Source organism: Echinops telfairi, unplaced genomic scaffold (genome assembly GCF_000313985.2).
Source record: "Echinops telfairi isolate 266 unplaced genomic scaffold, ASM31398v2 ScPeMD7_3533;HRSCAF=4204_0, whole genome shotgun sequence".
Classification (NCBI taxonomy): Eukaryota; Metazoa; Chordata; class Mammalia; order Afrosoricida; family Tenrecidae; genus Echinops; species Echinops telfairi.
The window spans coordinates 31672414-31699138 of record NW_022107431.1 but is presented as its reverse complement, the minus strand read 5'-3'; the positions used below and the strand labels follow the sequence as shown (position 1 = coordinate 31699138).

General features: G+C 47.1%; 1 protein-coding gene across 3 annotated transcripts in view; it reads right to left on the bottom strand.

The window, feature by feature from the left end:
- The window catches only part of NHSL1 (NHS like 1), a 185115-nt gene that overhangs the window by 83952 nt on the left and 74438 nt on the right, over nt 1–26725 (bottom strand). For 2 of the 3 annotated variants that reach the window (XM_045294383.1, XM_045294380.1), the window contains exon 2: nt 2079–2231. In XM_045294383.1, the coding sequence (XP_045150318.1) occupies nt 2079–2231 (153 nt within the window). Of the gene's footprint in view, nt 1–2078; nt 2232–5773; nt 5864–26725 lie in introns of those variants that run through there. The other variant, XM_045294381.1, reaches the window with a different exon arrangement.

Here is a 26725-nt window from a genome sequence, read left to right as displayed (position 1 = left end):
GAGAAGGAGCCTTTCAGAAAAGGAGGGTGATCTTGGTTTCCAACTTGGAAGAACGCCTTCAAAGTCAATGAACGTAGAACTACAGAAACAATAGCATTGGTGTATGTTTTCCCATTTGTATCCTCAACAAGATTAAATTTTTTAAAAGATGACAAATTGAAGGTATACACATGAGACTGAGTATTATGAAAAATGTAAAGGAAGAAAAATCAATTGGGCTATGACAAAAAATGATTGCACCACGTTGTTGGTGATTCTGTTGAAAGTTATTCATTTTCTCTCCACACCTGAGTTACTTGCTTCCTTGAATTCACACACAGTAATGTTGGATATATCGTCTGAGTATTTTACACAGGGTGGCTTATACTGTAGATAAGTATAGACAAATCAGAGACCCTACCTTTGCACTTTGCCCTTGGGCCAGACTGATAGATTGCTACCCGTGGTTGCTGAAGGCAGTAAGCGGTAGCAATTAAGAGTAGGAGCTCTTTGCCAGAAGCCATTTGAGATACAACCGTTGGTGACTATTTGTCTGGAAAAGGAAATGGCAGGCAGGTTTAATTACATACATGAACTATCAACTCCTTTGCCATGAGACCAGAAGAAATAGATGATGGCCAGTTCCCCCTGCTGAATGTTTTGATCTGGAATCTAAGTGATCGATCATGATCCAAAGAACAAAATTGTGGAATAGAACTTCAAATTCTTATTGGAAACCAGATTTACAGAATACATTAAAGCTGGAGAAATCCCCATCTCTATTGCCTAGAAACCACTTTTAAACCTTAAACTTTGAACTTAAATTCATCTTTAAACTAACCAACCATTTTTAACTCAATCAAAAATAATGCCTGCTGCGGATAACAGTAACTCTACACACAGGAAGTGGAGAGTCTCAGTGAATGGTGATGAAACGTGGGCAGAGACTGACGGTGGCACAGTAGGAAGCATGAACCTATAGTTAATAAACTCTACATCGAAAAATGGCTGAATGTGTGTATATTTTGTTGTATATATTTTCACAACAATACGCTCGGCCTGCCTCAGCTTATGAAATCCTGGTTCTACCACACACTGAGATCTCAGGCTAGTGCCTTATATTTGTGCCATTACTGAGGATTAAATGAAACCATCCACGTAAAGAGCTTAGAGCAGTACATGCTCTGGTCTAGCCAGATTTGTAAGGTAGAATTGGAGTCATGACAGTGAGGGTCTTTCCATAAACCTTACCATACCCTTTCTCTTCTTCGACTTCTTAAGATCATTTTATTGGCGGCTCTTATAACAATCCATACATCACATTTACTCTTCTTAATGTTGCTGAGTTGAAGTGGAAAATGAGGCTTCTACACAAGATACAGGAACGGTATTGTGAATTGCCGCTGGGTCGGCCTTCTGACTTACAGCAACCACATGGGTTACCGACTAGAGCTGCTCTGTAAGGCAGCAGTTATAATCCTTATGGATGCAGTTCACCAGACCTTGCTTCTGCAGAGCAGATGGGTGGGTCTGAACTGCCAACTTCCAGCTTAGAAGCAGACTGCAATCCCCTTGTGCCACCCAGGCTTTTTAAATACAGGAACACACTCTAGTCCAGGCGGACTCTGCCCTTCTACGGACAGAGCCTCGGCTTCAGGGAGCCCAGCTGGGCGCGGCCAACTTCCTAAAAGTGAACAGCATGGCATGCTTGCAAAGGATAGATACTTCCCCTTTCCAAACCCAGCTTGGAACACAACAGAACACACCATTAGAAAGCACCAGCTCTAAGAAATTTGCTTTGAATACTTAACAACAGCTTTAAAAGGCCCTGGCAAGTTCCCCTGTCAGCGGTGGTTTGTTTGGATTGCATAGGAGCTGGCCGGTTAAACACCCTAAAGGGTTTCTCAACAAGAGTGGGCTCTTTGAAGATAGATTTGCATACCCGTAAACAGGCGTGTTTCTATAGAGACAGTAACATTTTCAGCTGTGTATTAGGCTGTGAGTAAAGAGATCTCCTTTGACCAGGAGTGTTCAGGTTGACCCTCTCAGTTCTAGCAATTAGTCATCCCAGAATAAGTAGGCGAAGCATGCCACCTTACCCCTCAGCACCGACTTGAGGTTCAGCTTGGCCTGGCGATGCAGGTCTTCCACGCATGGGGGTCTGGTAGTGGGGAGGAAAACGTTCTCTTGCTGGTGCCAGGGGGCAGTGTAATGGACTGTCCATCTGCTCTCCTCGTCTAGGTTGGAAACAGCTGTGGAAAGAGAGGAGAAATGCAGGGGTCAAACCGAGCTGCCTTGGCTCCAAATGTATTAACCTCGGGTTGGTGTTTGAGTGGAACCTATCCATCAGAAAGAGCCAGCAAACGCCCCCAAAGTCAACTCCTTGCCCTCCAGTCACTCCGACGCACAACGCCCCTGCAGGGCTGGGGAGACCTGCACCTGTGGGTTTCCAAGACGACGCTTTATGGAAAAGGCAAGCCTCATCTTTCTGTTGCAGAGTAAACAGTGGCTTCGAACCTCTGGCTTGGTGGTGAGCCACCCAGGGTGTAAACCAGTTCTTCATCAACAACAACAAAATCCCTCATGGCTATTGAGTCGATTCTAAGGTCCAGCGACCCTAAAGGATGGGGTGGATCTGTCCCCTGTGGGTTTCCAAGACTGTAACTCTTTACAGGAGCAGAAAGACGCCTCTTTCCCCGGCAAAGCGGGGTGGGGGGTGGGGGGCAGAAACTCACTACCACTGAGTCCATGCAGACTCACAGGGACCCTACTGGGCAGTGCAGAACGACCCAGCGGGGTTTCTAAGACTGACTCTTGACAAAGACCACTGTCAAGCCTTTCTTCTGCAGAGCAGCTACTGCCCTCAACCGCCCAGCTGTCTGTAGGGTGTCGGTCAGGGGCTTTAACCAGCGCCCCACCGGGGCTCCTGGCACAGGGAAAAGGGAGCAAATTCTGAATGAGGGGAAGTCGCACCAGCTGAAACTATTAGGCCGGCCCTCCAGGCAATGTTTCCATTGAATTGTTTGTTCAGATACCTGTCTCCCAGAATTCCAGGGCCTCTCTCCACTCCAGCGTTACAGAATGACTGTCAGAATTGACAGGGCCAATAGTTCTTACTTGAGTGCCCCACAACCCGTCAGAGCGCCAGCGGACGTTAAGATTATCCGGACAGAAAACAAGTGTCTCACTTAAAAGTTGGGACAAAACCTGTCTCTCTCAAGCAGTGGTTCTCAACCTTTGGGTCGCGACCCCTTTGGGGGTCAAAGAACACTTTCACAGGGATCACCCGATTCATAGCAACAACAAAATTACAGTTATGAAGTATCAACAAAAATAATTCTATGGTTTGGGGTGGGTGGGTGGAGTGGTCACCACAACATGAGGAACTGTATGAAAGGGTCACGGCATTAGGAAGGCTGAGAACCACCGCTCTAAAGGGTGTTACTTAGTAACATTACTGCTGTAAAACCACAATTAGCTTTTTAACAAATTCAGTGAGAACATCCCATCGAATATATTTAAGCCGCCTATCTAGTCAAAATGGGAATCAATTTGTGCTATAAAACTTTTGTTTCTTGTCTTCATGAAATATCATTCTTTATATTGCAATCAAGAACAAGAACAAAGGCACCCCAACAGAGCATTCCCATTCCATTGACTTTTCCCAACAATGCCCATTTTGATTGAATTTCTCCCAGCACAAAACTGAACATACTATCGAAGGGGAAAGTGAGAATAATGTTCTTCTCCTTCTAACTGCTTTCTTTTAATGCCTATAGAGCGTGCAACCATTCCCCAGACAACAGAATCTAAGGTGGACCCCCCAAGGGAGCTCCAAAATGAGGAGCAAAACCATAAATAAATACCATTCATACATGGTCACTGTCCTGGAGACGGAAGCGGGGCTGGAGGCATACAAGAGCAAGTCCTGAGCATATAGGGTAACTTGGAGAGACAAGTCTAAGAAGTAGAGGAAGCCTGGCATGAGGAACACTGGGAGGCAGGAGGCAGTTTTTCCCCAACTCCGACCTATGACATTAACAGTGGGCAAAACATTTCAGAAGGTAACATGTGCCTGGAAAGGAAACAACAACAAAAAAAAAAACAACAAAACACCAAGAGGCTAAACTCACCACACCAAGTCACTGCTGACTCATGATGACCCTACAGGACAGGGCAGAACTGCCCCTGTGGATTTTCAAGACCGTAACTCTTTACTGGAGTAGAAAACCTTGTCTTACTCCAAAGGAGTGGCTGGTGGTTTTGAACAGATGACCTTGCTGCTAGCAGCCCAACTCGAAAAATCAGATTTTCCAAGTATAGTGAGCCGGCATTCCCACATGACTGTACTTATTGCAGCACATTAAAAAGTAATTGAATGCACCCATAGCACAGCTATGGAGGCTACTGTAAGGATCAAAGGAAGGACGGTGAAAACAGTCCACGGCTCCTGACATAACCCATGCAAAGCCTGGTAGTGACAGGGGCAGTGAGAACTGAAGAGGGACTTCGCTTTCCCCACCCCCCAGACATCCTGAGCCACAGGTTAAGCCCCGAGGCCAGAAATCATCTTTTCTGCAGCTTTCAGCCTAGCCCGTCCTCTGAAGTGCAGGCTCCAAAAAAGTATGCCTTCAGTATTCACACATTCTCCATACCTGGCTCAATGGGGAAATAAATACTCAGAACTACGTGTCCTTTTAGGAGAGAAATGTCCCACTGTAAGCTTTGTGCCTATCAGGCACCTAGTAAGGCCCCCTGAGCACATGCTCCGCTCTGTGAATGTCACCACTCATCTCCAAGCACAACACCAACAGACACTTGACTCAGAGCACCCAACTGACACAGCGTTCCTCTCAAGGCTCACTAGGGTTAACCGCATGATGCGTGCTGACGTCCATCTGCTTTTCAGATTCCATGCCCAGGCTGCGGAGCGAGGAAATACTGAGAATGGAAACGATCCCTATCTGCCAAGGGCAAATCACATCCAAGTAACTGGAGCCTCCAATCGCACCATCGCCCGACTGTGCAGCCACCAACTGCATCCCCTGAAAGGGCACTTGTCTCTTCCCTGAGTCACCACCGCCCCCTTCCAGGGCTGATTCGAATCAGTCCATTCAGAGATGAGCCCCCAGTGCTGGTCTTTGTTGCTCCTCCACCAATGCCCCCACTCCTCCCACAGGTATCCAGCTTTGAGTCCCTGGCCCCCCAAAGTAAGATCAAATACAAGGAAAGAAAACAAAACCCCGAATGTTCAAAATTTCCAGTTTTAAAGGAAGAGAGAAGTACTTGGCTAGAACAAATTTAGACCAATAGTAAATCCACGAGGAAGCCACCTCACCCAACACCCCTTCCTGAAGAAGCACGTAAAACCACAGGGCCAGAGGATACACTTCAGCCTCCAGCTAGCGTCTGACCAGTGCACTTGATGTGGACTGGGGCTGGGCCACTTCCGTGAAATCAATTTGTTTCTTGATATAAAGTTCTTATACATTAAAAAAACACATCAAAGGAAACAAGGTAAATAGAAAGTGTTTTTCCCTTCCTCTTCAAAGGGGCTTTTCTTCATTTTTTTTGAGAACCACAAAAGAAGCGAACGCCCTTAAAAATCCCAACCCAAAGGACCCGCGAGGATCACATCAGACTGCCCAGAAGTTAGGTCCAAAGCGCGCTCGGTTGACTGAAGGCGGCGTTTCAACCACCGCGACTGATGACATCGGTTCCCTCACGGGTTCCCCCACTCAAAGCAGCGCGCAGCACGTTCAGACACCCGCGGCAGAGAGACGGAACGACTTACTTTTCTTCTGGAAAAGTTTAATGAAAGACTTGATCTTTGCATTAATGAAGACCACCATTTCCAGGATGGCTACGTGAGTTTAGAGGCGTCAATCCCAGGAGGCAGGTGGGGAAGCGGCTGGCGGGAGCTACCTCCCCTCCCGTCTCGTCTCCCTGGGCATCTGCGAGAGCCAGCTGAAGAAGGTGGAGGCTGAGTTTATTGTCGGGCGTCGGGCGGTTACAAACCATTAACCATCCTTGAACCTGAAAAGCTCCCAGTGAAACCTAATCTCAGGGCTGCGCGCAGCCACTTCGAACGTGCACAGGAAGAAAGAGAAAGCCAATCGCGGCTCCCAGGTACACGTCAGGCTTCCTGCCTTGGTGCCCAGTCACTCAGATCAGAAGTGCGTCCTCTTGGGGACCACGAGAAGAGCGCAGATTTTCCGCCACAGAAGTGGGGGTGGGGGTGAGGGGGCAAATGTGTTCCCCATTTTCACTGGGCCCCGATGAAAGCGCAGATCTCTTTATTGGAGCTCACAAGTCTGCAAGCAATTGCATGCTGATTCTTGGACTCCGCAGTTCATTCAGAATATAAAGGATTTGAATTGATTTGGGGGTGGGGTGGGGGAGCGGTGAGAGAAGAGCCAAACTATTGTTTCTGACCACGCCCCCAGACGCCGCCTCCCAGACCCCAGAACTGGTGGGGAGCAGTCTAACTTTACAACCGAATCTTCCCGAGCGGCCAACGTGTTCGCGTTTTGCTGCAAAGCAGGATGCTGGTCTCCCCCCCTCCGCCCGTCCGTCAGGGCAGAGAACCAGCCTGGTAATAGCGCCGCGGTGTGATCTCATTTGCATTTCACAGCCCCCTCTCGCAGAGAGGTGGAGCTGGAGAAAGAGAACTTTCCCCAATGTAAAGGAGAAATTGGATAAACTGTCCTCATTATTTTCATCTCCATCACACATTTAAGTATCACCTGAAGTGCCTCCTTTTGTAAATGCCACGTCTCCCCCGCACACACTGCGCCCTGCAGGGCAGGCAGCACAAAGCATTGAAGAGCCCTCCTGCCTTGGCTTCCTGGGCTAGTTTGCAATTACCACTGAGAAAACATAGGACGGATGAGGGAGTCCCAAACGGAGCTCCCAGCAAAGCAAAGGGACAGGGATGGGGAGGACATGCCTGCAGACCAGGACACACGGAGGAGAAACAAAAGGCAAGGCTCTCACCTCCATCTCACCCCAACTCCCCTTCGCGACAAGGGCCAACCTCTTAGTGCATACAGCTTTCCACCAGACTTGTAACGGAATGGAAAAATGCAATAATTCACTAATTTGAAACATTTCGTTTATAACAAAAGCTCTTAGTCAAAGAATAAAATCTATATACAGGGTTCCCTCCCTCCAGGGGAAGCTTGGGAATGATTCCTCCTGAGGGGGGAACATATTTTTTAAACTTGCGTAACTTACTTTTTATTGAACAACCACAGTAAAAAGCATGCAGACAGAACAAGTTGTCAAAAGCCTAAGTGTGCAGAGAAGCCAACAATTAGGGTAACAGAATATATTTGTTGTGAGTAGACAACACTCCAATGAGGCAGCAGTATCCCCAAACTGCCAAGGCAGGTGCCCGGCAGAGGGGGTAGTAAGACAGGCTACAAATGAGTCGGTGCCGACTCATAGCGACCCAACAGCACAGGGTAGAACTGCTCCTGCGAATTCCGAGGCTGAGCCTGTTTCCAGGAGTGAAAGGTCTTTCTCCAATGGAGCAGCTGGTGGCTTTGATCTGCCGACCTTGCATTTTGCAGCCCAACCCATAACCACTCTGCCGCTGGGGCTGCTGGGAATCCTGCAGGTGACTAATTCTCCAAAGGAGCCCCAGCACCCAAGGGAGACAGACCTCCTCAAACCTGCTTAACAAGCCTCTTGTTTGACATGAGGGTGACCCCGGCTCCTTAATGGCTCAAGAACACTTCAGGCACCCCTACTCCAGGGCCCCAGGAATCTGGCTTCCAGGAGAATCACAAGAATCTCTCCGCAGAGACAGCACACAAACGTTGCCTGTTGCCACGGATGCTATCACCCCTTTCAAATCCATCTTCATTTCTCCTATACATCGCTTTGTTACAAAGGCGTTAACACCGACAGGTGGCAAATGAAAAATGACTAAGCAGAAAGGTTATACGCCAAACCAAACTCACTGCCATCGAGTCGGTGCCGACTCACAGCGACCCCCCAGCACAGGGCAGAATGGCCCCACTGCATTTCCAAGACTGCCACTGTACAGGGGTAGAAAACCTCATCTTCCTCCCCTGGAGCAGCTGGTAGTCCCAAACTCCCTGACCTTGGGGTTAGCAGCGCCACCCATATCCCAGGACACCAACAGGGCTCCCTGCAGGTTAGAGAGCAGCCTTAAATTAGGGTGCCTGATGAGCTTACCCCCAGAAAACAAAGGTATAGGCAAGAGTGACCCAGCCGTGCCCAAGACTGGCCTCCTGACCTCATTCCATTCCACGCACTGCCTTTGATGGACACTCACAACCACGTTGCAGACAAGAGTAGAACTGCCCCTGTGAGTTTTCCAAGGGGCAGAAAGCCTCATCCTTCCTCCGTGGGGCGGCTTGGTGGGGTATGAGTAACCCTCTGTGCTGCCAGGCTCCTTCCTCATTTCCTGCCAGGCTGGCAGACCTGTGGGCAGCAGTCTTCGTCCTCACAACCTGCCCGTCTTTGAGGGTACGTGTGAGCGCATGCTTCTGATTGAAGACAGAAAGTGCCCCCCCAGGAACCCAAGCCCCTCCGCAGCACACAGCCCGCCGTGTGGAACAAGGACGTCCACAGGAGATACACGAGCGGACAAAGAGGTAGGACCCCTGCCCCGTGGAGCTGACATCATGGGAGGTCAACACGGAGCACGGAACACATTGCAGGGTGGTTTCTCCGCAGCCTGACAGTGGTGCCTTCCTTATGAACCCGTCAGAGTCAAAGTGGCAAGAAAACAAAGAAGTGATGCCCAGTAATGTACAAAGAGAAAATCTTGAGAATTTCCAGAACCAAAATAAATAACTTAGCAAACCACACCAAATAGCACATGCAAGGTAAAACAGCACTGCTATATGCTCGCTGACACAGCTCCAAGCCATGGCGACTCAACGCTGAGATGGGGGAAGGAGCCTGGGGCACCTCGAGGCTGATGGGGTGCGGTGTTGCTGCCGCTGAAGGATCACTGTAAGCACGGACTGCATGCCAGTATCTCTTCTTGACCTTTTTCATAACAGGGGCTTCCTCTCAGAGAAGGCAGGTGCTAATGGAGGTCTTTCAGTCAAAGCAAAGCACCCTAATGTAAACTTTTGAAAAGTACGGTATACGCTGTGTACATTTTAAAAACCCGCCGATGTGTTGATTCCAGCGCATTGAGACCATCCAGGGTTTCAAAGGCTGCAAATCTTTATGGGAAGCCAATAGCCTCACTTCTCCTGCGGAGCAATGGTGGGCTTAAACCACTGACCTTGAGGTTAGCAGTTCGATGCTTAGCTGACAGCATCACCAGCGCTCCTTGGTACGTATATTAAACTTTAAAAAAAGAAGGGAGAACTCAAACTCACTGCCATCGAGTTGATGCCACTCACTGTGACCCTATGATACAGGATCAAACTCTTTACGTGAGTAGAAAGCCCCATCTTTCTTCCAAAGTGTGGCTGCTGGCTTTGAACTGCTGGCCTTTCCGTTCGCAGCCCAACATGGAGGGGGTGAAAGAAACAATTGAGCAGGATGAAAGGGGTTCGGATGGGTGTGGAGGTAAGGATAAAGTAATAAACAGGAGACAGACCTTCCCAGTCAACGGAGCTCCCTAGAAAAGTATGACCCAAGAGAAGTTAAAGGAGAGGAAGAATAATAATACTCATAAAGGAGATGAAGATATCAAACCAAAAACTGATGCAGTGAATCCCACTGGCTCTAATTTTCAAAAGCTGGGATCTCATTTAAAATGTCAGGTGAGCCATCACGCAGTGAGAGATGTTTCCCCTCCACTGTCAAAAGAGAAATTCTCTTCCCCTTTTAATAAAGTGAACCGCACCAAGGGTCACCTCCCTGGGTGGCACACAAGGCTGGCTAACCCCTCTATGACCAGAGGGACTGGAGGTTACGGGCGCCCCAGAGAGGCATCTGAGAACAAAGTTCTGGCAATTGACTTCTGAAAGACAGTCAGCCAATGAAAACCCTATGGCCCACGTCTGGCACACATGGGATCACCTAACATTGGAATCAGCGTGGATCAACTCACTAATTTATTTGTTGTTTTGTTATTTTAATACCAAGAGGCCTGTAAGTCAGTTCGTACTGTAAGATAGAGCAGAAATGTGCTCCGTGGTTGTTCGACGGCTGGAATTTACACACAGAGGATAAAAAAGTCTGGATAACATTGCACAGAATGGGAATTCCAGAATACTTATTTGTGCCCATGCAGAACCTGTATATAGGCCGAGAGGCACTCATTTGAACAAAAGTGTTCTATACAGTTTAAAATCTGGAATGATATGCATCAAGGTCGTATCTTTTTACCATACTGATTCAATCTTTATGCTGAGCATATGTATTAGTCTGGGTACTTTGGAGAAACAAATCCACAGCAACTCATATATAAGAGAGAGTTTTATGCAAAGAAAACGTGCATCACGAAAACATCCCAACCCAATGCTGCCCAAGCCCACAAGTCCAACATTAACCCATACCCAACACCAGTCCACAAAGTCCTTCACCTCACAAAACAGAGGCAATAATGCCGACTGCAGGAGGAAAGCTGAGTCAGTGAACGTGTAAGCATCTCAGCACTGGCAGGGGTCTCCACATGGCTGCTCCAGCACCCAGGGCTGCATCGGGATAGGTTCATGCGGCTTCTCCTTGGGGATGTCTTGTAGGAAATCCATCTTGCAAGCTGAAGCAGGGAACTGCTAAGGCAGCTGCACCCGATGCAACCATCACAAAACAAGAGACCCGAGAACTAGAAAGGCGAGGCTTCACCACCCATTTATCCCTCCGCCTTTCAACCAGCACCACATGTGATTATCGGCCAGGCTGGCACAATTAACTAACTCAGCATATTTTTAAAAAAAGAAAGAAAATCTTTCTAAAGAAAAATACGGCACCAATGGCATCCTCATTGGAGGAAGATTCATTAACAGCCTATGATATACCTCTGACACAACCTTGCTCGTCCAAATCAAGGAGAGCTTGAAGGATTTGCTGATGAAGATCAAGGCTTACAGCCTTCGATATGGATTACAATTCAATGTCAACAAACCCTGGTGGCGTAGTGGTTACGAGTTGGGCTATGATCTGCATGGTTGGGAGTTCAAAACCAGAAGCAGCTCCACGGGAGAAAGACTGGACTTTCTACTCCTGTAAGCAATTACAGTCTCAGAAACAAACAAAGGGGGGGGTGTCACTATGAGTCAGTATTGACTTGATGGCATAAGTTTGGTTTGCTTGGTAAACATCATAATAAACAGAGAGAAGATTGAAGTTGTCAAGGATTTAGTCTTGCTTGTATCCACGATCAACAGCCCTGGAGCCACAGTCAAGAAATCAAATGATGTACTGCACTGGAAAAATCTGCCTCAAATGACCTTTTAAAACAAAGTATGAACCTCAGTTCTAAGGTCTGTGGACCCAAGCCAGGATATTTTCAATCACCTCATATGTATGCGAAAGTTGGACCATGAATCAGGAAGGCTGAAGAAGAACGGATGCCTTTCCACGCCGGTGCTGGCCAAGAGTCTTCACTGTGGACAGGTGAGCAGATGAATGAGCAAACCTGTCTGGGAGGAAGTACACCCGGAATGCTCCTGAGAAGCAAGGGGAAACCACATGAGGAGGAGAGACCAGTTCTGAAGAAAGGGCAGTACGCTGCTGAAAGAAGCGTGTCAGAGAAAGAGCAGAAGCCCCTCAGGGAGATGAATTGGCACCGTGGCCCCAACAGCGGGTTTCAACATAATAAGGGTTGTGAGGATAGGGCAGGACTTGGCAGTTCTTTGTTTTTCCAGTTCTGTTGTACACAGGGTTGCTGGGAGTTGGAACCGACTGAGCGGCACCTAACAACAATTTATAGAGTCTGTAACGTGTCTCAGGAACTATATATACCTAAGATATGAACTTGATAAATTAAACCCTAGCTGTTTAATAAATATCCCTGTCACCACCCTTGCTTTCATCTTCAGCACAATATTAAAACACACCCTCATTATTTTTTATTAATAACAACAGATTATATGTTTCAATCTAAAAGCTAAGAGCACTATTGTCTTTGGCTTAGAGAAACTGAGCTCCCAGCGTCCAAAGCTGGCCCCCTCCACCTCCTCATCCCCTTTACACACACTACAGGCCCTCGGTGTGAGAAGCAAGCGGATGGCATCTCAAGCCTTTCTTTTGAACCCAATAGCTTTTGTACCCATTGTTAAATAGTACTGAGAGAACTGCACTCCAGCAGACATGCAGAAACAAACCGGGACTGGGTCACATAATAAGATTCACTCTGATGGTTGATGAAAATCTGTTCTCCATAAAGAAGGAGTCCTGGTAATTATATGTCACTGCAAGGTCAGCAGTTCGAAACCACCAGATGCTCCTCGGGGAGAAAGATACATGGCTTTCTACTCCCATAAAGAGCTACGGGGCTCGAAAACTCACCAGGGCGGTTCTACCCTGTCCTACAGGGCTACTGTGAGCCGTAATCGACTCGGTGGCAGTGAGTTTGGTTTTCTGGGATCCGTAAAGAGGATTGCCGGTGCGCTGTTTCTGAAAGATGAACCTAAGCAGCAGTTCTACTCTGCACAACTGGGGTCTTTACCATGAGGCTGATCAACCCCTGGGCAACTGATAACAACAAAGAAGAGACCCTCAACTTAAAAACAGACAAACAACTAAAAGCCTCGCGTCCACAGGAGAGGGTAGAACTGCCGTGGGTTTCTGAGGCTAACTCTTCACAGCAGTAGAAAGCCTCATCTTTCTCCTGCAGAGAGACTGGTGGTTTCAAACTGCTGATCTTGCAGTGAGCAGCCCAACCCATAACCTACTGAGCCACCTGGGCTGCTTGCGTGGTATAAAAGGTGAAGCACTTGGCTACAAAGGAAAGGTTGAGGGGTCAAGCCCGAGCAGAAGAGACTCAGAAGAAAGGCCTGAAGATCTGCCCTTCAAAGGTCATTGCCTTGAAGTCCCCTTTAGAGCACAGTTCTACTCTGCAACAGTGGGGGTCGACATGAGTTAGAATCACCTAGATGCAGCTAATCGATTGTTTTCTTTCCCCTCACTGAAGATCTCTGTGGGCTTCTCCATTGCAGAAGGCAGGACAAACCAGCGTTCTGGCCAGGCCTGTGCACTAATTGATGCTCAGCAAAGTCCAGCCCTTCCCATGGAACATTCCTTGGCCTACCCTCTTCTATAAATTGTGCTTTTACTTTGGTTGTTGATTTGGTTTAGGCTATTTTTAAAAACCAAATTTAGCATCTAAAATAGAAGGCTGTACATGACTAAGTTAATTTAAGTGCAGCCATTAGCTTTCCACAAGGTTGAAATGCTTGCAATACCACTTTTAAACCCACAGACACACCCCATTCATTCTATGCATTTCAAAGTTTGGGGGCCCTTGGAAATATCAGAGCATATAGCATCCAATACAAGTCTCCTGGATCTATAACCCAGAACATACACATTTAATAGGATAGGATTTGTGGCATTTCTAACATGTAACTATTAATACAACATCTACTGAATAAACTTTGAGAATAATGCTTTAGTACTAGAGAAAGTTATTTGTAGGTTGGACTTATCCTTTGTCTGTTAAGGACCAAAGTCTTCCTATAACTAACTTTCAGATAAAAGCATGTTTTATGATTTATAAACACTTTCATATTGAGAGCAATTACGTGCAGTTGTAGCCCTTATTTATCAAAGTAAATATCATTCTCTGATGCTATACCACAAATCAGCAATACAGGCATGTGAACTCATACAGTCATAAATGCAGAAACACAAGAGAACATTTTCACACAGGATTAGGCTTGCCAGATAAAATACATGACACTCGGTTAAAGTTGAATTTCAGGTTAAACAAGAATAATTTTCAAGGTAAGTATTTCCCAAATGTTGAAAGGACCTTCTTATACTAAATATGTAATGTACTGTTTATATGAAATTTAAATTTAACCAAACATGCTATAGTATTATTTACTAAATATGACAACCCTAGCTTTTAATTATTTACTACCTTAAGATAGTAAATGCTTGAAATAAGTAGTTTAAAAAAACATCATTGTGTGTGTATGGATTGGGATAACAGTTGTATGAGCCCCTAATAAAATGTTAAAAAAGAGAAGAAGAAAAAATAGAAACAATTAGTACAATATAGAATGATACAATACAAGATAATTTTCCTCAAAAAAACATCATTGGTCAGAAATGGTGAAGATTTATCCTTAAGAATTCCATGTGATGAAATTTAAATTCATTAAATTTCATCCATTAAGTAATACTAATTTATGATGCTCTAAAAAAAGGTAGTTGACAAAACAGACTAAACCTTTTTTTTTTTAAAGACAAGGTGGATCCTACTCACTGTGTGCTGCATGTGGTGCCAGAGAAGCACCTGCAACCTGAGCACCAGGTAGCCAGCACTCACAGCGCTGCCTTCGCCCCGAGACACCTTGCACCTCTTCAGCAAAAAGACCCCAGATGCTATGTCTTTTGGTGGCTGGGTACCATCTGCTTTCTTCACCGCATTTGCTTGTGCACCCATTTTGTCTCTGGCGATTATCCGGGGAGGGGGAGGAGGGATAGGGGTAGGGTGAGCAAGGTGCCAGTTTGTTAGAACGGAGTGTACTTGGATTGAGGGAGGGGATGAGCTGAGGCCCAAGGTCCATCTACAGGGTCAGTGTATTGCCTTATGGATAAAAGTAGATAGGCCAATAATAATAATAATAAAGATAAATGAAATTAACTATGGGTTCTTGCTGTTTAAGGGGACCTGGTGGTGGTGTGGGTTAGGCGTTAGGTTGCTATGGGGTCATTTGTTCAAGCCCACCAGTGCTCTGTGGGCAAAAGATGAAGTTGTTTGTTCCTGTAATGATTCACAGTCTCCAAAACCCAACGCCGGGTCACTAGAGTCAGAACCAATTCAATGGCAGTGAGTTTGGGTTGTGGTGGTGACACTGGGACTTGATGGCAGTGGCTTTGAATCTGGGTTTGAGTTGGTGGCTGCAGCTGTTAAGAACTTACCTGCCAACAAGCCCACCAATCACTGGAGTGCACGAAGCCGTGGCTGTCTGCTTCTGGAAAGATCACAGCCTCAGAATGGAGGCTGTTCTACCCTGTTCTAACCAACGGAGCAGTTCTAAGCAGTGCCCTGGACAGTCACGATGAGTCAGCATCAACAACAGGGCAAGAGGGCTTGCTGTTGGGCCTCTACTTGATTAGAAGCATACCAAAAGAGACTCAGCACTTAAAAATCGATCTCTTCCTGTTCTCACCAGACCTTTCTTCCTCACAAATGAATGTTTGTCATCTATTAAGAGCTCCAGGTCTTAAGCATTTCAAACCTTCTATCTTTGTTTACTTAGTAAATGAAGAGAGGGCATTTAGTGCTTACTGACAGAGACCAAAGACTACACCCTTCAGAATGGGTAACATTTCCACATAATGAAAACAAACGTCCGCACAAGTGAACCAATGAGTGGAATGGCAAGAAATGCAGGAAGGCCTGAAGGGGTCAAGGATTAGATGTTTCTTGGCTCCACGTTCAACACCCCTGGAAAGCAGCCTTCAGGAAATCAAGGGATTTAGTGCACTGGGCAAATCAGCTGCGAAAGATCTCTTTGAAGTGCTCATGAGCAAAGTTGTTACTTTGAAGACTAAGGTGAGCCTGACTGAAGCCAAGGTATAGTCAACCCATTCATGGGAAAAACACACAATGAATAAGGAAGACTAAGGCATTGACACCTTTGAATTACGGTGTTGGAAAAGAATATTGAATATACCACCAACTGCCCCCCAAAAGAAGAACAAACCAATCTGTCCTGGAAGGAGAGGCGAGGATGGCCAGATTTTGTCTCCGGTACTTCGGACATGTCATCAGGAGGGACCAGTCCTGGAAAAGGACATCATGCGTGGTCAAGCAGAAAGACCTCGATGAGATGGACTGATGCAATGGCAGCATAACAACTGTGAGGCTGGCATAGGACGGCATTGTTACAGGTCGGAACCCACTCGGAAACACCTAACACAGTGGCTCTCAACCTTCCTAATGCCTTGACCCTTGAATACAGTTCCTCACGTTGTGGTGACCCCCCAACCATAAAATTGTTTTCATTGCTACTTCATCACTGTCATTTTGCTACTGTTATGAATGGGGCAACCCCTGTGAAAGGGTCATCCAACTCCCAACGGGTCTCGACCCACAGGTTGAGAACCGCTGACCTAACAGAACATCGTATTTATTAGTTGTATAAGCCATTACTGAAGAGCTACTGGAGTACTGTGAGGAGCTGATGGAGTAAAGGAATATTAAGGAACTGTATCATGGAAGAGCCAGCCTACCGTCGCCCTAGCCCAGCAGACACTAATGGTGGCACAGCTGATACCGTGTGTCCCCTGAGGTTGTGAAACGTGAAATTGAAACATCGCCTCCAATGAATTCACATGAAAATTCGTGATGAGTTTCTTACTTTATGGGACACACAAGAGTGAGAAGAACATGAAAGGTGAGCTGCTCAGCCGGTCAGATCAATCTCTGCAGGATCATGATAAAAACAGCAACAAAGGCGATGTGCTGCTAGGTTAAAAGAGATTTAAGGCACATCACAAACTAACTCATGGTCCTGAACAGAACACCGGTTAGGGATTAACCAGCTATAAACCCCCCTTTTTGAGACGAGGAGAAATTCAAATATATACTGCGATGTATTCTTATACTCATATTTTTACAGTCGCAAAATAAAGTTGCAAACCACCTCCCCCCTTCTCTTCCTCTCTCTCTCTCTCTCTCTCTCTCTCTCTCTCTCACACACACACACACACATACACACACATCTCAAAAAAGTAGCCCTGTAGAGTTCATGTCTGCAGAATGAACACGTCTCCGGTATCGTCAAAAGAAAATAGACCATGTTAACGGTTCCGTGAACGTTTTTTTCACAAAAGCGCATTAGAAACCAGTAATATTCTAGACCTTCCACTGGTCCCATGATTCTTTCTTCTGCTTCTGAATTAGTTATTAATGACGACTCGCATTGCAATGGCTTTCAGACATATTGAAAAGCAGACAAATGGAAACCTCCCCCTTCATCAGTATGGGGTGGAGGTAGTGGCTGGAGGTAGAAAAGGAAGCCTCCAGGGATCAGGTGTCAATCCTCTGGAAGGAACCTGATCTAGCCGCCATTTGGCCAGTTAATTCTGCCTCCAGCAAACATGCTTCCTTCTGCCTGTGCTGAAGCTCAGGGGTTCTGCTGTGGTTCCTAGTTAATAATTTAATCCAACACCACTGCTGCCATCTGCTCGGCCAATTTCAAAACGTCTGCTAGCCCTGTGACTAGGTTAGTCAAGCCACAATATTCACATGACAAAATGCTGAACAAATGAAAGCTTAGGCAGGCGGATAAAACATGCTCTGGGGACGAAAAAGAAAATATCAGCAGGCAGAAACATAAAGGAACCTGCCGACACAGCTCGGCAAGCTTCCCTTTGCCTACAGGGTTAAGTTTATCACATCTCTCCAGTTCACAAGGACGATCCAGAGAGTGTTCTGAGATGACTAAAGAGAGGAGGCAGGCGGTGAGGTTGAAATGAATGTTGAATAGACAGCCTTGGTCATGCAGTGGGTTAAGTTGGGCTGTGAACGGCAAGGTTAGCAGTTTGAAACCAACAGCTGGCTCCTCGGGAGAAAGATGAGGCTTTCTGCTCCTGTAAAGGGTTAGGGTCTTCGAAGCCCACAGGGGCAGTTCTACCCGGTGCTATAGGGTCGCCGAATCAGAAGTGACTCGATGGCAGTGGGTTTGGAGTTCTTGTAGGGATCCAAGTCAGTCTGGTTCCTCACCAACACGCCCCACACAGGTTCCACCGCCTGTCAGTGGAGGCTTGCGTGTTGCCGTGGTGTTGACCAAGTTTTAGCAGAGGTTCCAAATCAAGATGGACCAGACAAGGGAAGGTCTGGCAATGTATCCTCCAGAATCATCCGATTAAAAAGCCCTATGGATTCCAAGAGCACTTGTTTGCAAGTGGCTATGGGGGTAACACAGGGCAGGGCAGCAATTCACTTCATCATGCCCGGGCCACTCAAGAGCAGCTAACACGTTAGCAAGAAGCCTTGTCTTTCTCCTGGGGAGTGGTTTCAAACTGCAGGCCTTACAATTGTAGCCCATCATGTAACCACTATGTGACCAGGGCTCCTTACCCGGAAGAGTTACAGTCTCAGAAACGAAGAAGGGCATTTCTGCCCTGACCTATAGGATCCCTCTGAGTCCGACTCAACTCGATGGCAGTGAGTCTGGTTTGGTTTTACTGTACAAAATAACTGAATGACCTGCAGTAGACACCAGAGTTGGTCACCTTATGAGTGAATTCACCATCTTGTGTTCCTGTTTCCAATATACCACCCTACGACCCATCAGGCTCCCACCACCATGCCTTTCCACCGGCTAATTCTTTACTCGGCGAGCTTGATTCCAGGCTTACCCACCGACACACCTCTACTCACTGGTAAGTTCTGATTCAAATGCTAATATTCCTAGAAAGCACTCCTTGAAAGAACCAAGTGTCCTTTTTCAAAAAATAAATGACATGACGCTTCAAGACTAACTTGCCCCCCAAAATAAACTGTCTTCCATAAAGAGAAAAACTAATTTCATAAACTATGACTATCCTATCCTTGAGCCAATAATTCGACCTGGCACCTCACACAGTCCTAGTCTGGTCACACCCTGATGCAAGGTCAGCCATTTGAAACCACCAGCCGCTCGGCAGGAGAAAGATGGGGCTTCTGAGTGACCCTCACTGCCATCAAGCCGACACTGACTCACGGCGGCGACCCCATAAGGCAGAGTAGACCGCCCTTGAGGGTTTCCAAGACTGTATTGATGTTAGTGGGAAGCCTTGTCTTTCTCCTCTGGAGTGGCTGGGGGCTTCCAACGGCTGGCTTCTCAGTTAGCAGCCCATTGTGTAACCATGCCACCAGGCCTTCTTAGTCTGTCTCAGCCTGGAAACGTCGCTAAGGGCTGCTCAGCACCTAACAGATAGGCGGTAGCTGCACACGAGAGGTATGGGCAGGGAGCCGGACCGAGGTCACCTGCTTGGGCGGTGAGAATTCTACCCCTGGACCACCACTGACTCCCCCCTCTAGCCCCAATCACTTTACCTTTGCCCATTCAGTTGTTCAAATAATCTTCTCGATTCATATGAAGAGCCAAGCATACCTTAGAGAAAAGACTGTTTAATTTTTACTCAATTACATGTTTTTATAATTAAAATGTCAAAAAGAAATAGTAACACATGAAATGAAAAAAAAGAGAGAGAGAGAATGGCTTCTTCTGAAATCTTCAGGGAAGAAGAAGGGGGGAAATTGTCGTTGTGGAATGAAAAGTCAAGTAGAACCCATTAATCTTAGAGAGTGATTAGCTAAATGTTTCAAATTCTGGGCCCTCTGGTACTTAGAAAATTGGACAGTCTTAAGGACCTGCTTTATTAATGGTGTTACAAGGCCTACGATGGATTTATTCTTGGGAAGTCTTTTCCACTTAGCAAAAATGGAAAACAAACAGACTTCCTAATCTAGACTACCCAGGAGAAGCTGGCAGAAAAAAAGTAGAAGGCTGCCACCTACAGGGGCAGGGCGGATGCCGCCCAGTAAGTGATAGCACTGCTGACTCTGGACAGAACAGACCTCCCAGTCTTCACAAACATGAGCATGCTTGAGTGTGCGAACACACGCCGCCACCACCGCCAATCGCAGCCATGTCTCCAAGGAGCATTCTTGTCTCTAACCAATGAGAGAACCTTCTCTGTGATGCCTGGGCCTCGTGACAAAGTTGGAAACACACTTCTCAAACTTTGGGTTCAGTGGGAGATCACTGAAGAGGCGGATGGGTTGACACAGTGGCTGCAACTGGGCTCACAATTGTGCACTGGCGCCGCACCAAGCAGGGCTTCCTTCTGGTGCACACCAGGTCACTATGAGTCAGGATCCACTCAACAGTACCCAACATGAACAACAAGCATTTATATAGTACCTAGGATCTGCAACACTTGAGGGATATAAAGACACTCCCCAATCAATGAGGGGACCATTACTTTACCGGAATAACTAGAATGGAATAAAAAAGAATTTCATTTCAACTTTCAAACAAAAGGTAAAACTTCCTACTAAAGCCATCTAAAGGGTGTTTTCATTTGGAGGGAAGATGATTCTGAAACCAAAGTTTCTAAGAATTTAAAACAAAATAATAATTTTAAATGACCAAGGAAAAATAAGACCTAATTTCTTCTCAATTAATGATGAGTAAGTATGATGATTTAGGGAAAATGTTGATTTCAGTGAATTATTAAGTAGTAAGGAGACCTTGTTGGGCTGCTAATCGGATGGTGGTTTGCAGTTCAGACTCCTCAGTTCAAACTGGGGAGGAAAGAAGAAAGTTTCTGCTGCTGTAAAGATTTACAGCCTCTTGAGCTTCCTCACCCCCCACTATCATGACCCCAATCCTGCCTATCACTGCAGGCCAGGGCGGCGCATGTACCCAGGTACAGATAAGAGCTCACAACACACGGAATCCGGGTCAGATAAACCCTTCAGGGACAGAAATGGGAGTAGCTATACCAGGAGGGTAGGAGGAAGGTGGGGAGGGAGGGGGGAAGAACCCGCAGGAAGAAGGGATACAGCAGTCAAAGTAAGATATGAAATTAATAATAATTTATAATGTATCAAACGGTTACAAGGGAGGGGGGATACCAAGGGATGATACGAAGGGCTCACATAGAATGTAAATGTTTAGAAAATAATGATGACAACATATGTACAAAGACGCTTGATAAAATTGATGCATGGATTGTTATAAAAGCTGTAAGAGTCCCCAATGAAATGATCCTTACCAAGAAAACAAACAGATCTACAGCCTCAGAAACCCACAGGGGCTGTTCCACCCTCTCCTACAGGGTAACTGTGCATCAGCATCCACTCAAGGACAATGAGGTGAGCGATGTGGCCAGCTCTATGAACACACGTTTTAAACAGAAGACTTAAATACCTGTGCAGTGCTTACTTTTTCTATGCCTGTGGTTTCTTAATTGTTTCACACATGGCTAGAATGAATGCTGCAATTAATAAGCTGGTGTGGTGGACTGCTCTTGTTAGGGGACACCCGTGTTCACATGCAAGCAGACAAGTCAAGAAAGACCACTTTTGTTTATTGATGAACTGACCGCAATACTTAAGAGTTGAATGTCTCCAACTCTTTGTATTTCTAGACATGATAAAGGTTGGTTTATGTAAGGATACTATGCATCTGATTCATATTGGCCCTTAAATTAAAAAAAGACACTTTAAGTTATCTTAAACTACTGAGACCAGAGTTCCTCATGAAACATGAATGTCAGGAAGGCTGATCATGGCAGTGAAGATTGGGCAGCGTAAGTAAAGGAAGGTCCAACCCAAGCCAAACCCACTGCAGCCACCTGGACTCTGACTCACAAGGAGTGACACCACAGGGCAAAGTCAAACTGCCCCACTGGGCTTTCAACGAGGCTGCCTTTTGATGGAAGCAGCCTGCCACACCTTGCCGCCTCAGCCTGGCTAGTGGGTTCCACCTTCTGGGTTCGCAGCCCCGTGCTTTCACCAGTGCTCCTCACAGGGACGTCCGTCCAACATAAAAAAGATTTACAATTAGTGGAACCATCAGAACAGAAACCGTGAGGCTGTTCTCCTGTCCTGGGAAGAATGCAATCAACATCGCTGAACAACTCGTTCACCTGCACTGCCGGGTACCCTTCACTGGGAACTAACTCTCTCTCTCTCTCTCTCTCTCTCTCTCTCTCTCTCTCAGAAGTTTCCTATACAGGCAGAGCCTTCTTTAAAGTCAGGCACGTGAAGACTTCTGAGGTGAATCAAGCCATCGCATCAGCTCATTTTTCATGTTCTTGGGTTCTTATGTTCAAAAGGACAAGATTATTCATAAGAAGTAAACAGCACATGGCAGCAAGCGGCAAGACTAAGAATACTATTGTATTCGGTTGCATAGTGGTCCGTGTCCCTGAATCCAGCAACCCAATAAATAGATACTGCCTTGCCTTTTGAAAAATTAGTTTTACGCCCTTTCGATTTACAAACGAGCCATATAATACCCATTTTCACAAACTGAAGCAAATGCCCAGAGGATGTTCACTTTAAACCAAAAGATGAAAATCTGTCAGTGTTCATTTTGTAACCAGCAGTTAAAGAGGCCGCGCCCCCAAGAGCCTTCCCTGGGAGCTACACTCAGCATCGAGTTGCCGTAGCTTTGAACAGTGTCTGTGGACACTATGTTGGAGGCTAGATGTGGGATTTGGAGGTTTTGAGGGGGAGGGAGGAGGTTGGGAACACTGATTTCTTTCCCACATAATCTTAACGGCAATGACTTCTTTGCTTTACTTCGTTTGGGCTTAAGAAAAGTTTCACAGGAACTTTTGGATCGTGGGGGAAACTTGTATTTCCAAAGCAAGGATTTGAGAGTGTATTTGAAATGAACACTCGGTCGCTCCAGTCATCTGGTTTCCCGTTACTAGAGGGCAATCGAATCAGGGCGCAGCTGGAGGGGGAGACAAGTTGATTGCAAAGCCCGCATAATTAGGTCTGTGTAGCATCTGAGAAAAATCAGATGGTAATTAGAACAACACACCCAGCACTAGGTCCTGGCCAGCTACTGACTTTGTAAAAACTGATGTGCTTAACTCCTATCAGCATCTGAGAGGGGAGCCACGGAAGGCAGGGCATAATGGAGGGCAAAGAAAAATTGGGGCCAGATGAAGATCGGCAGGGCCTGACAAGACTTCCCACCTGCCAAAGACATGAAAGATATGAAACCTGGAACTGCACAGGACCCTCCTCATTTGCCCCGATGTCTTTCTTTTGCTTGTGTGTTTGCGCCCGAGAGAAAGTAGAAGAGGGTGGGGTAGAAGCTACTGCAGGGATCGGACTGACAAGTGCAGACACCCGCACTGTTTACACCAACAAAGGAGAGGAAAGGGACATAAGAAATGATGGAAGTCAAAAAGAGAAAGGCAAAGAAAGAAAAGGGAGCGATCAGACAGAATACAAGCCAGATAGGACCTATCATGTCAATGGGTCCCCCACTCTCCTAAGGTCGTCCAGCAACTCCGAAACAACCAGACGGATCAGCTCCTATCCCCTTACTGAAAGGACTGTCTCTTTGCACGCACAGAAATCATTCCATGATAAAATAGGTTTAAACGATGCTGCCACAATCGATTTTCATTAGCAGACCCCATTTCATGACATACACACTTCGACCGTCAACTGTCAAAGGCAGTCTTAAAATAACTGACGGGGCTCCATCCCGGGCTTGCTGGTTCTGCACACCCGCTTGGGTCTGACGGCAAGTGAATTATTTAGTGTTCGCTGCTTCCAGAAGGGAAATACTCACCTGCTGGACCCCACTGGACAGAGGAGTCCACCACACTCTCCAGAGAATAGATCACACTCATTCTCAACATCAGTCCCCGGGCATCATCGAGGGCACGCTCCTGGCTGTAGGTCGGCTCTGCTGAACTAGGATGAAAGCCACCTCTCAGCCACCACCCACTCCCCTCCCACTTCAGCAGCGACAGTGACGACTCTCTATTCTGAACTGTCGGAGCTTCATTTCAACCAAGCTCAACACGCCCCCCACCCCACCAGATTAAGAAAAAACAACAAAACACACACACACACACACACACACACACACACTGACTCTTCTTTCTGCAGCTGCTGAATGCCTCAAATAGCTTCTTGTATAATTTGATTTAGAATGCACCCCGGACTCGGACAAGTTGAATGGCAACGTGAATGCTTCATTCAGAGGGAATTCCATGTGTGGAATGTGCTAAAAACATCACAGTGGCAAAAGAGAGCATTTGGAAGTGCTGGGGCAGAGGATCCCTTTCAGCACCAGCCTGGAAATTCTCCTGGGGTCTATGCAAATGGCGGGAGCGTGGTTTCAGAAGATTCCCACAGCGATCAAAGGAGGGCCAGCTCATTCCCCTCTGTGCTCTGGGTGAAGTAGCATTTCCCCTAACTGTGCCCCCTATGCTCCACAGTTACACTTCCCTGCTGCTTATCTAATGACATGCCCTTACCGCAACCAATCCACGCTCTCCTACCAGTGATGCATTCTTAGACCAGCTAAACCCTTTAAGGAAGAACGTTTCCTAGCTTACTGTGGTGTTGCCTCTCCTGCCTGATAGCTTCCCAAGCTCCTGGAGGGCCAGAGCCAGGCCAGCCAGCACACTGTGCCCAGTGCCAAGCTCGCTGCAAGGCAAAACCAGCTGCTCCCAAATTCCACACCGTGTGACGGTCTGTGATAGTCAAGGAAGCATTCACAGAAAAGGGGGTCATCACCCACTTGCCTGAAATGAGTTGGGGGAGAGAGTGGACACTGTCGTGGAAGGAATGCCTTCTTTCAGGGAGAAAAACGGGTCATGCAAGTAATAAGCTCCGGGGAATTTCACTTTGCCCTGGGAGCCCTGGTGGTGTGCTGGGTTAAGCGTTGGGCTGCTGAGCACAAGGTCAGCAGTTGAACCCACCAGCCACTTCTGCTCCCCTAAAGGGGTAGTCTTGGAAACCCACTGGGCCAGTTCCATCCTGTCCTTATGAGGTCATCATGAGTAGGAATCGATTCAATGGCGGCAAGTTTGTTTTGGGGGGTCGGGGGCTGTGGTAATAAAACAAAAAACTGAATGTTTTGGTCTCTGCAGCCTCTCAGACTGGTAGAGCCTTTTAACTGGAGACAAAAATTCAAAGAAATCATCTCCTCCATCGTTGACCTTCTCTTGTTCACACCAAATGTTGCTCTCGGAACTAGAGCTGCCAGGATAACCAGGGTCTCTTAACAAAGGATCTTTGCCTCTCCTATCACCTCGGCTTCCCCTGAGCAAGGCTCCCCCTCTCTGGGGCTGGCACCCGCCTTCCCTGGAGTCCCCGTCCGTCCGTCCGTGGGGCAGTGATGGAGCCCTCACCTGGTCGGGATCTGAAGCCACGAGAGAAGGATCCGTAAAGACGGCAGCTTTGGAAACCCCACGCGCAGGTCTACCCTGTCCTCTGGGTCCCTCACAAGTTGGGATCAACACGTTTGGACTGGCTGTTCTCCTCTTTGCCTGTAAGGAATTCCATGTCATGGAAGTCAAAGAGTAAAGAGGTCATAGGGCAAATTGTGAACCGCCGCTGGCCGCTCGTGAGGACCAGAAAGGTGTACACACAATCAGGGAAAACTTGACATAGGAGGGGGAGGAGGGTTTGGAGATGGAGAAACATAGGAAGTTGGCAGACAGTGCAAAGGCCTAAAGGGGACAAAGAGTGAGCTGTGTGGCCGGGAATAGTCATGGAGACGAGACTGATGGTGCCTGGGACCTCTCACGGCGCAAACAGCTCCTAGGCATCTGAGTGGCTAGGAGCTGGAGAGCACATTTCCCAGACTCCCTCACACCTTGGCAGAGTGTTCAAAGAGCGAACAGACCTGCTGCACCTGGAAGTGAGTCCGCACTCCTGCTGCCTGGCCTGATTCTGCTAAAGCTTGCCGCCTGCAGACGCTTCTGCGGGACACAGGCCTCCCTTCTTTGGAGGCCGCAGGCTTGCACTCTATTTGCCGCTAAGGTCACAGGTCATGCAGAGAGGTCTTAGGAGTCAAAACCTGGGGTGCCAGCGTGCTGATGAACGCAGAGCTAGGGGCTTCCTTAGAGCCTTTTCTGGGTGGTGTTCTGGGAGTCATGCCAGCCACTCAGCTTTAAAAGTACTTCTGCTCACACTCTTGGGGGCAATGTTAGCCCGAGGGGAACCCCAAAGCGGAGCACAGGCTGGGCAGGATACAGCTGGAGACGTCTGTTGGAACCAGTTCTGAGGAACCTTGTATGTTACATCGCACACCCCAAACCTACTGCCATCGAGTCGATTCCGGCTCATCGTGACCCTACAGGACAAAGGGAAAAACCCTACCTGCTTCGTAAGGGTTTCTGAGACTTTAAAACCTTTACGTGGGCAGACAGCCTCATCTTCCTCCCGCTGAGCAGCTGACAGGTTTGGACAGCTGCCCTGGTGGTTAAGAGCTCAATGTGTAACCCACTAGGTCACCAGGGCACCGGTGCCCAGCCCAAGAGTGGAGCAGTTATTCGCTTAGCATGAGCCCGCTGCTGTTGTGTTGATTCCGACGCAGGGCAACCCTAAGTGGGCAGGGAACAGCTGCCCTGTAGGGTTTCCCAAGCTACAAATCTTCATGGAAGCAGATTGCCACAGCAGAGTACCTAACCAGCGTGCCACCAGCGATCCTTAGCAATGGGAGGACATCACAAGTTATCACATGGGTTAATCATTTGTGTTTTCTGTAATCACGCAAAGTTAAATTGATAAAGCCAACCAACTCTGTCAATCCCCGGTAAATGAACATTGATGAGAAAGGGGAGGCAAGCAAAGAATCTGTACCACATGTTAACACATTCCACGGGTTAATGGTTTACTGAAGCCTAATCTTTGGCTGTAAGGAGCCCTGGAGGCATAGTGGTTACACGTTCAGTTGCAACCTGCAAGGCTAGCAGTTCAAAACCACCAACAGCTCCCTGGAGAAAGACAGGGCTTTATACTCCTTGTATTAGTCTACTTACTTTAGAAACAAATCCACAGCAACTCATGTATAAGAGAGTTTTATGTAAAGAAAGTGTGCATCACGAAAACATCCCAACCCAATGCTGCCCAAGCCCACAAGTC